The 10,373-nt window shown below is 32.9% G+C and overlaps 1 protein-coding gene across 1 annotated transcript; it reads right to left on the bottom strand.

The window, feature by feature from the left end:
* Nucleotides 1-2,985: 2,985 nt before the first annotated feature.
* On the bottom strand, nucleotides 2,986-8,074 carry LOC8281453 (probable serine/threonine-protein kinase PIX13). The gene is made up of 6 exons (XM_002527107.4): nucleotides 7,496-8,074; nucleotides 6,510-6,883; nucleotides 4,743-4,878; nucleotides 4,481-4,623; nucleotides 4,170-4,293; nucleotides 2,986-4,013 (listed from the first exon to the last, which is right to left on the bottom strand). The coding sequence occupies exons 1-6, from the start codon at nucleotides 7,560-7,562 to the stop codon at nucleotides 3,565-3,567; spliced, it is 1,293 nt and encodes a 430-aa protein (XP_002527153.1). The 5' UTR covers nucleotides 7,563-8,074; the 3' UTR covers nucleotides 2,986-3,564.
* Between the last annotated feature and the right edge of the window lie 2,299 nt (nucleotides 8,075-10,373).

Here is a 10,373-nt window from a genome sequence, read left to right as displayed (position 1 = left end):
GAACTGAAAATCAAACTTGAACAATCAAATCAAATTTAATTAAAAATAAAATTCATATAAAATAAAGCTAAAAAATAAGTGATTTCAGCACTTATCATTGTTCCTTTTATGCAAAAAGAACTTGTAATGGGTTGCTAATGACTTATTAAGGAAAGCCCTTCTTGATTAGCATTTGGCTTTATTCCTCAAGCTCAACTATTGTGGCTTAGTACTCTATAATCTTTTCAGTTTTCATTCAATGAATGGGATTATCTTTGGCAAAAAAAGAATTGAAAATTTATGAAAAAGCATCTATTATACTCTAAATTATTTCTAATATATTTATATATATTAAGTTAATTATTAAAACTTCTAGGTGTGAAGTTTGCAATTTACACTTACGCATAGAAATACTAATTAAATCTTAAAATATTTGTTAATCAATTTAAATAGAAATAGAAATAAGATAAGAAAAATAAAATAAAATGGTATTACTTAAACTAAATTCATGAAACAAATAACTAAAACTAAATTCATGAAAAGAATAACACCCATATATATATTAAAATGCTTATGGATAAATATTTATTAACATTCAAATAAGACTTGGAAAATATTAAATTTTCAATAGTAAATAAAAAAAATTGAAGATATTACTTTTTTGAGTGATTTTCTATTGACGTGTAGTTGATGTAAGAGGAGTATGATTTATGTGTTGTTGATGTTTGGTTAATATTTTATTTATTGTCTAACCATATTTATTAAATTTTAATTTTATTCATTAGTTTTTATTTATTTATTTTTTAACTCGATAATTTTATTGATATTTTATTGATTTTAGTTAATGTATGATTTTTTTTTAAAAAAAAATTGATATGGTTAATGTTTAGGTAATTTTTAGGATATTTGACTTGTAAATATATTTTTCAGAAAAATATATTTTTTAATCATTTCTTTCTGAAGTAAAAATGTGATGATTATTATAAAAAGAAGTATTTATATAAAGAGGTCTTTTTTAAATAAAAAATAAATTATATCAAGAATGGCGAGAGAGAAAAAAAAAGTTTGTTAAAGAAAACAAAAACTATGCCAAAATGAAAAGACACTTGTTTGAAGTAAAGGACAATTAAGATCATTATCATTAATTTCTTCATATTAAGATGAATCATTGTGATAGGTTGATTCGCCGGAAAAAAAAAAAGTGAGATAAAGACATTGAGTGGTAGAAAAGTCCAAAAAGTAAAAATTGAAATTTAAAAGTAATAGAAAGAAAAATATAAAAAGAATTATTATGTCGTGTCTTTTTAAAAGGGAATTATAGTAATGCACCATTATTATGGGCTAGCAAGAATTATTATAGTTGAAAAGAATTTCATATATTTATTTTTTTTTAGAAAAATGTGTCTGTTATTGAAAAAATTGGGTATTATCTAAAAAGAAACTTAGCAAGGTAAAATAAAATAAAATAAAATAAAATCTATATTATAATATTTTTCTGGAGCCGTGGGGAAAGTGCCCCCACCCTTGGATTAGGCCGTGGTCGCAAAATATAGTTAAATGTCCCAATTATGTCCTACCGTTGTTTGCATTGCAATGCTGCCTACTTAAATGCAATTTTTCCTTTTCTCAAATTTTGGACTTTATATTTAATTAGTATCAATATTATCTTTGATACTAATATTTTTATTTTTATTTCATTTTAAAACGTTATATTCTTTTTGGTCTTTTTTTATTAAAATGGTCATTAAAAATTGAATATTTTTAGTTAATTTGCTACATCAGCAATATCAATTTACTATTAATTTATTTTACTAAACACACTGAATTCATCTATATATATACTTAATAAAATAAGTTATTAATAAACTGACATTATTGATATAGTAAATCAATTAAAAATATTTTTATTGCTAATGGTCACAGTAATAAAAATAGATAAAAAAAAGTAGTAACCGCTCTAAATAAAAATAAAAATACCAATACCAAAAATAACAAAAATCTATAGATACTAATTAAATATTTAAATCTAAAAATTTAGTACTAACGGGTAATTTGCCCTATTTTTTTCCCTAAAATCTCCATTGTGTGTTGGCCTCCTAAATATTTGTAGTAGCCCTCCACTAGTATTTATATATGCGCAGTCAAGTTCTCAATATATTCTTTGGTTAAGTTCTTTGGAAACCTACAGAGTTGTGCAGCCCTCGTTGTTATAGCCTTTTGGTTTCGTGATGTATTAGAGTTTTGCTTGTATTAGTGCTCTGACGAGATCTTTTCTTTCTGATATCTTATTTGGTTGGTTACTATATTTTCATTTTCTTATCTTTCAATTAGTATTATTATTTTGTGTTTCATTTTCTATATACAGAGAGGTCTTGAGAATTTTGCACGTGAGATTTGACTGCCTAGGCTACTACTTGTCAAGTATATCATATAAAGCTTATTAGCTTGTGAATAAATGGCGGCCTAGTCTCATGTTTTTCTCCATTCAACAGATTAATAAAATGAACTTTCTCTTATTAAAAGAAAAAAGAAGAAAACATTTCCAAACACTAACAACAAGTTGCCATTACAAATAATCATAAGAATGGACCTACTAATCATAACAATATTATCCTCTAATCATAATTTAGGTTATTTGAAGATACGCAATCTTTTCTCTTGCTTTGCTATTTGTAGCTCATTTCCGAGCTTGATTTAATGTTCAAAATTTGTCCTTCTTGCCCTTTTACTTTAGTGGAATCTCAGCCAATTCAAATGTCCTATTGTCAAGTAGGATTATTATAGGATCAAAGCCTCCTCCCCTCTAGATAAGCAAGCACTGTCAAGTTATTCTCATCATGACGGCAGTTTTGATTTCCTTTCCTTTCATTCACTTTCTTCATTTGTTTTATCCTCTTTTCCTTGTTTGTTTCCTTTTAATTTTTAATAGCCTAGTTAACACTCAGGTATAAGCATATCGACAAGAAATACTAATTTACCCAAAAGTTTCAAAGTTTAAGCATCTGATTGAACGAAAAAGAACAAAAAGAAATCTAAAATATTGAAATTTGAAAAATACAGACACCGTTGGAACAGTTTTTCCAAACCCAGAAAACTTTTACTCCAACTACTCTACTAGATTACAAACAAGAGCGATTTTATGCCTTTGTTATGTGCAAGCAGTACCATTGTTGAGCCTAAGGCACACAATTTTCTTCACCACATTAAATCAAGTCAAGAAGCCACCACTTTTTCAGTTTAATACAACGCAAAAAAAAAAAAAAATTTATACATGCTCGTCCAAAAGAAAAAAAGAATTTCCTTTTATCCCTGTCCTAACATGGATATTCATCCCCCTAGAATTTGACAGAAGGAAGAAAGAAGTTTCCCCTCTTACAATAGTACAAATACCCTGCACATATCCTTCTTACAATTCTTCATATCTAGTAAAATAATTACTGATTCGTCCTAATATACTAATGCTCCTTACAAGTTACCATTACAACAACAAACTCGTTACAAATTTTAGATTAGTACTTAAATAAATATAGTAACTGTAAGCCCAATCTCAAGGAAATATGCTTACTAGCAACAGTTGTGTCCAAGTTACCTCACTCGAGGAGATTGTTGATACGCTCGATTTCCATCCTGTCTTAGATGAAGTGGAGAACGATGTTGCAAAGGTTGCTGACCATGTTGGTGTGTCCTAGGACGGCTCGGACGAACTCTAGGCTCTATCGATTTTTCATTGCTTCCTTCAATCCTTTCTAATGTCTCCACAACTTCTTTCATTGATGGTCTATGCTTGGGCTCAGACTCTATGCAATTTAAAGCAAGTTGAGCTATTCGGAATGCTGGTTTTGAAGGATATCTCCCCTCTAACCGTGAGTCCATAATGGTCTTTAACTTTCTCTTATCGTATAAATATGGTTTGATCCATTCCACCAGATTATGTCGCCCACTTGGCCGGTTTGTATCAAGTGCATGTAAGCCCGTCAAAATCTCAGCCAGGACAACACCAAATCCGTACACATCACTTTTTACATATAGATGTCCTGATTCATTAACAATTTGTTAATATTACAGTTAGGTTTCAAAATGGCTTTTAGGCCAAATGGCTTAGAAACTTGAACAACCTAATTTAGGTGCAAACCTTTAGCCAGACAATCAAGTTAGATCATTTAAAACTGAAGCAAGATTTAAAAAATTACCTGTTGCCACATATTCAGGAGCAGCATAACCATATGTGCCCATCACCCTTGTTGTCACGTGAGATTGACTAGCTGAAGGCCCTAGTTTTGCTAAACCGAAGTCTGAAATCTTGGCTGTGTAAGACTGCAATCAGAAACATATTAATACAGGTCAGAATGAAAATTTTCTTCTACTCACATCTTATCGTCTATCACCAATTATTTTAGTCTCTCTTTTTATATATGAAAATCAAATCAGAAGGGGAAACGAGAAATATGGTTTCCTGTTTTACATAAAACTAAGTAGTAATTGGTAATTCATAAAACCCTACCCCATCAAGCAATATGTTCGAGGCTTTAAAATCTCTGTAAATCACTTGCTTGTCTGATGTGTGCAAGAAAGCAAGGCCTCGGGCTGCTCCTATAGCAATTTTGATTCGTATGTCCCATGGAAGTGGCTGAACAGTTGAGCCCCCTGCAACAATAAATCATATTATATATGTGACATTTTTTAAAGTAAAATAAAGATGCTTCAGGGTATTTGCACAAGTGGCAAACATATTAGTTCAATAAAAGTTATGTGTTAGCTCTTACTTCCAAATAGATGGTTTTCTAAGCTTCCCTTTTGCATAAACTCATAAACGAGTAGAAGCTCCTTGTCCTCCCAACAGTATCCTAACAGCCTTACAAGATTAGGATGAGAAAGCCTTCCCAAGAAGTGTACCTCGGACTGTAACAACAAAGGGCAGATGTTTCAATAACATTTTCACAAAAGATTTATGGAGGGATCAAATTTTAAGCTATCTAAGAAACAAGGACACCTCCATACTAATACATTTATGCATGCATGTTTAAGGACTTGCATTTTGCATGAACAAACAACCAACTGTTTTTCATGTGCATATATGTGAATATGTCCGCACAAGAGTGTGTACAATACCACATATAGCTACATTGTTCAAACAAATTATGATTCAGAATCATGTGACTTTGTGTTCTAAATTTCTGTTTTTGTGTAATGAATCACATTGGCTCACAAGGGTCAGAAATTTGATGAAAGGACCATTTTTATTGTTTTCTACTGATTTGCAGCTCAGTATGGTCTCCCATATACAATTTATAACAATGTTTACTTTGTCTGTTTAATGTTACTGCATGCACTACGGTCTAAAAGAGGAGAGATATTGAGGTCTTCATCATTAACTTCGCAACCTTAAAAATGGAAATAATGAATTAGATGAAGAAACAATTATGCAAATATTTTAGTATTCATAACTGAATATAGATTTTATTACTTTGCCTTGTTTCCCCTCCAAGTAAAAGCAAAATGAAAAGGTAAATGCGTGAAGATTATCTCTAGTTATTTGAATTCAGAAACTATCTTTTACTTATTAGCCTAGCAAGTCTGAAGTTTCCATGGAGCTTTTTCATTTTCATATTCAGAAATAATTTTCACTTATTAACCTAGCACGACCGAAGTTATTGAGATTTTCATTTATAAAAATGAAAAAGTAGCCAAGATATTATTGTTAAGAGCATGTTCCTTCAAATCACTTAGACTTTGAAAACCTGGGGGCAGGCAGACCTGTGGTTAAGCAACTCATTCAAGCCTGTAGACCCTATTATGCTAGACAATATATTAGATACAAACCTATTATCAAGCCCTCACCTACATGCTGGAGATCTATAGTTGAGTAGGTCTTTTTCTTTTTCTTTAATCTTTTTTCCAATTGTAAATTGATTTGCCTTTCCATTGTCTTTTCTTGTGGGTTATATTCTTTTCCTTTGGGAGCGATACCAAACTACTAAGGGTAGATGAAACCACATAATGATAGAATTTATCCCACCTACCAAAAGATTATACCACCAGCACTCATGGACAAATACTGTGAAAGAGAAATGCGTAAGGAAACAAGCTAAAATTCAAGATTATAACTGTTAAGTGATAAAGCAGGCAAAATTCGGATCTTTTGTTAATTAACCTATAGTCATCTATTATTTTATTCTCCAGTAGAATGTGTTCCGTTGCATTGGAGAAGAAAGTATCCATGGATAAATTGATACAAGAGACTCAACTACTACCCAGTTAACGTGGCTTAAAACTAAAAGAGAGAGTATGTGAATATAATTTGAACTGCTCCAGTGCCACTTACAATTAGCGCAAAGACATTTACCACGTATCAGAAGTCCTCTACTGTTCCATGTGAGAAAGAAAAAGCGAAACAGGAAAAAAGAAAAAGAGAATGTGCAGTTTAAGATAAATGAGTAATAAAAACATTTCAAACTATCAAAAAAATGTATGAAAACACAAGGGAAGTTTTAAGAATGCATGCTGGTCTTTATCAAATTTAGTTCAGTTACCTGCCATTCTTCAAATCCTTGCAAGCTCTCAGAATTCAATTTTTTGACAGCTATTACAGTTCCACTTCCAGGCTTTCCTGAGCCCTTCTCATCAAGCCAACCTTTGAAGACTTTACCAAAACCTCCCTCTCCAAGGACTGTATCCGATCTGAAATTCTTGGTGGCAGCCTTCAGTTCTTGAAAGGTGAATACCTTCAAGTTGGGGGTGGGCAATATCTGCCCATTGGGAAAGGCCTCATCACCACTTCCCCCAGAAAATCGGCTGTTCCCAGAGATGTTGCTGCCCTGAGAAGATGCTGTATTGGTGCTCCGAGAAGATGTTGTGTTGCTCCCACCAGAAGAAGTTGTGTTGCTAGTTGTTTGAGACAATCCGGCTGTAATTATAGAATTATAAAATTGAGATGAGATGATACACTATTGCAGTCAAAATAGGGAAATTTTGAGAATGATATAAGGGATAAGCAAAGGAAGTTCATCTTGTCATTTAGATTGAGTAAAACAAAAGAATGAACAAAGAATTTAACTAAATTCAAACAAGAAATTAAAGACCATAACTTTGTTCCTATCGCATTGAACAATAAACAGAGTCCAGAAGCAAAAGCTATCCAAAATCCAATAAATTTGAACATTTATAACTAGAATACAACAGTAGTTGCAGAGAATTGTAAGAAACTCAATATATTACAAATTTAACAACTTACTTAGGTTGTGAAGAACACATCATATAACAAAAAGAAAAAAATTCCTTATCAATTACACAAAATATGCATACAAGAAATCTTCCATAAAATAAAACAGAACAATGACCCAAAAAACAAAACACACAGAGTAGTATCTGAATTATATCAATTGACTTACAAGTTCTAAAGTATCAAATACATCCATTAATGATCAGAAACCAATAAAACAAACCCAGAGAAGAATTTTGAGAAAACTGATGAAATTTTGGTTACTATACGTATGCTATGTTAAAAAGGGTTAATTACCTGAACTGACTTGACCAGTGGTATTAGCTGTAGGATTAGTAGCTGGAGAACCCCAGCAATTCCCCATCAGAAGAACTTAAAAAACAAAACCTGCTGGATTTTTATTCTGTTCTGACAATAACAAAGATGATGAACTTATTCTTGTACCTGTTTCCGGCTTTCAAGGATTCAAACTTCAAAGAGAAGTTCTGTACCTGCAATTGATTACTTCCTACTTTGCTAGCTATTGGGTATCTAGAACTTTTCAAATGGGCAATATTGCCTCGTTCAACCCTTGAAAATTTATCTCTCTCTCTCTCTCTTTTCTTGACTAGAAGAAAAGGTCCCCCTATATATCTCTTTCTCTGTCTCTCACAACACTACAAGCTTTAGGCTGGAACTAATATTAAAGAAAGACTTTTTTTTTTTACAGCATCAAAGATGACAAGCAAGAAGAATAGAAAGACAAGAAAGTAAAGACTGAGTCGTCGGTTTCGTAATATGATGGAAAAGAAAGCTAAGGGGCTTCGCGGGGATTGTCGCAGGAGTGGAACGTTATTTCCTTAGTCAACTGCCGTGTTTTGTGACAACTCTCAGTCGGTCAATGATGGAGAATTCAAAGGAATGGGGACATGAATTCATAAATTTCGTTTAAGTATTTGTTATATGTTCCTTTAAATTCCACTTATGACCATGACACTTTTTTCCATTTCTTTTTGCATTCATTGTTTAGTGCCGAATGGATTATATATTTATATACAACGGCATTGAGATTCTCTAGTATACAATTTAAATATGATGGATTTGTTGGGCTTATGATATAAGTCCAGTCCAAGTTAGTTAATGAAGTGGAAAAGTTCAATTCATCATTTTGTCCAAATTCATTAAATCAAGCACGTGGACAATAAGGAAGTCACGTGAAGAGTTGTCAATTAGTTTTTAACTAATTCATGCTCTCGTTTCTTCTGGGTATTGCAGGACAAACAGAAAAGAAGTTAGTCACGTGAGAGAGAGTGGAAAAATAGGGGGAACACAAAATTGTGGGAAAATTAGACTAGAATTTTCTATAAATCAATTATTGTGTTAGACTATTATCAAGGAGTATTGAGTATAGATTCAATTATACTTTGAAGAGTTAATTCTCTAGTTTTTATCTATAATCATAGAGAATTATAGGGTTTTGGTTAGAGAGTTAATTTGGGTATTTTTTTATTGGTGATTGTACTCAGAGTTTTCTTGATAGTGGATTGATCGGAGTTTGGCCCGTGGGCTTTCCTTTTACACTGAAGGGTTTTCCACGTAAATCTCTTGTGTTGTGTGATTGTGTTTTTCCTTTGGAGTTTCTATAATTTTTCCTTTGTGTTGTTGGTTTGATTTATTTTACTTAGCTATATCGATATTGACCCTAACAAGTGGTATCAGAGCTTTTGGTTTTGCCATAGTTGGGTAAATTGAGATGGATTCTTCCGCTGGTTCGATGATAAAACTTTCAGCTACAAATTATTCGATATGGAAGTCGATGATGACGGATTATTTGTACTGTAAAGATTTATTTGATCCTATTAAATTAGGTGCTAAGGCTCCTTCAGGTAAAACTGAAGATGAATGGGAGAAACTACACAGGAAAGTAGTTGGTAATATTCGGCAATGGGTGGAATTCAGTATCTACCTTCACATTAGCAGTTAAGTCGATCCACAGGTGTTGTGGAAGAAATTGGAAATAATGTATGAGAGGAAGAATGCTCAGAATAAAGCCTCTACAATTAAGAGGTTGGTAAATTTGTAGTTCAAAGATGGGCAATCTGTAGCAGCTCATTTGAGTGAGTACCAAGATTTGGTTAATCAGCTAGGAAGCATGAAGATAGTACTAGATCATGAATTGCAGGCTCTATTTCTCTTGAGCTCTTTGCCAGATAGTTGGGAAACATTGGTGGTGTCTCTTAGTAATTCTGCTCCGAATGGCCTTGTCACTTTACAAATGGTTAAGGACAGTATGCATAACGAAGAAGTTAGGTGGAAAGATTCGGGTTTAGACAACTCATAGGCTCTTGTCACAGAGAACAGGGGCAGAAGTAAGAGTAGAGGACCTAAGAAGCATGGTAAATCTAGAGGCAAGTCGAAAGGTGGGAAATTGACATGTTATCACTGTGGTAAGGAGGGGCATCTCAAGAGAAACTGCAAAGCCTTCAAGTAGGAACAAAAGAATGAGAAGAAGTCGGATGATGAGAGCACAACTGCTATTGTTTTTGAAGAAAACGAACTGGTTGGTCTTACTTTTGAAGAGGAGTATAATGTTGTTTCAGAACCCCATATTGAGTGGGTTGTTGATTCAGGAGCATGTTTTCATGCAACTCTCAGGAGAGATATTTTTTCTACATACAGGTCAGGAAAAATTGGAAGAGTGAAGATGTGGAATACCAGTTATAACGACATAGTAGGAGTCGGTGATGTAGTTGTGCTGACTGATTTAGGGTCTACATTGACATTGAGAAATGTTCGACATGTTCCTGGTTTGCGGTTGAATTTGCTATCTACTTATTCATTGGATGAGGATGGTGGCTATCACAGTCACTTTGGTGGTCTGAGATGGAGGCTGTCTAAGGGTTCTATGGTTGTTGCTAGAGGTAAGCCTTTTAACAGGCTTATGAGAACTCAGATGAGATTGCTGGATGGTGAGCTGAATGCAGCTGAAGATGATGCTTCGCCTGACATGTGGCATAGAAGACTGGTTCATATTGGTGATAAAGGGTTGCAAATATTGGCAAAGAAGTCTCTCATTCCCTTTGCCAAAGGTATCAGCTTAAACCCTTATGATATTTGTTTGTTAGGGAAGCAACATAGAGTTTCTTTTAGTAGTACTTCTAAGAGAAAAGAGAATGTGCTTGATTTACTGTATACT

This window comes from Ricinus communis, chromosome 8 (assembly GCF_019578655.1).
Source record: "Ricinus communis isolate WT05 ecotype wild-type chromosome 8, ASM1957865v1, whole genome shotgun sequence".
In the NCBI taxonomy this organism is placed as follows: domain Eukaryota; kingdom Viridiplantae; phylum Streptophyta; class Magnoliopsida; order Malpighiales; family Euphorbiaceae; genus Ricinus; species Ricinus communis.
This window is presented reverse-complemented; position numbering and strand designations above follow the sequence as displayed.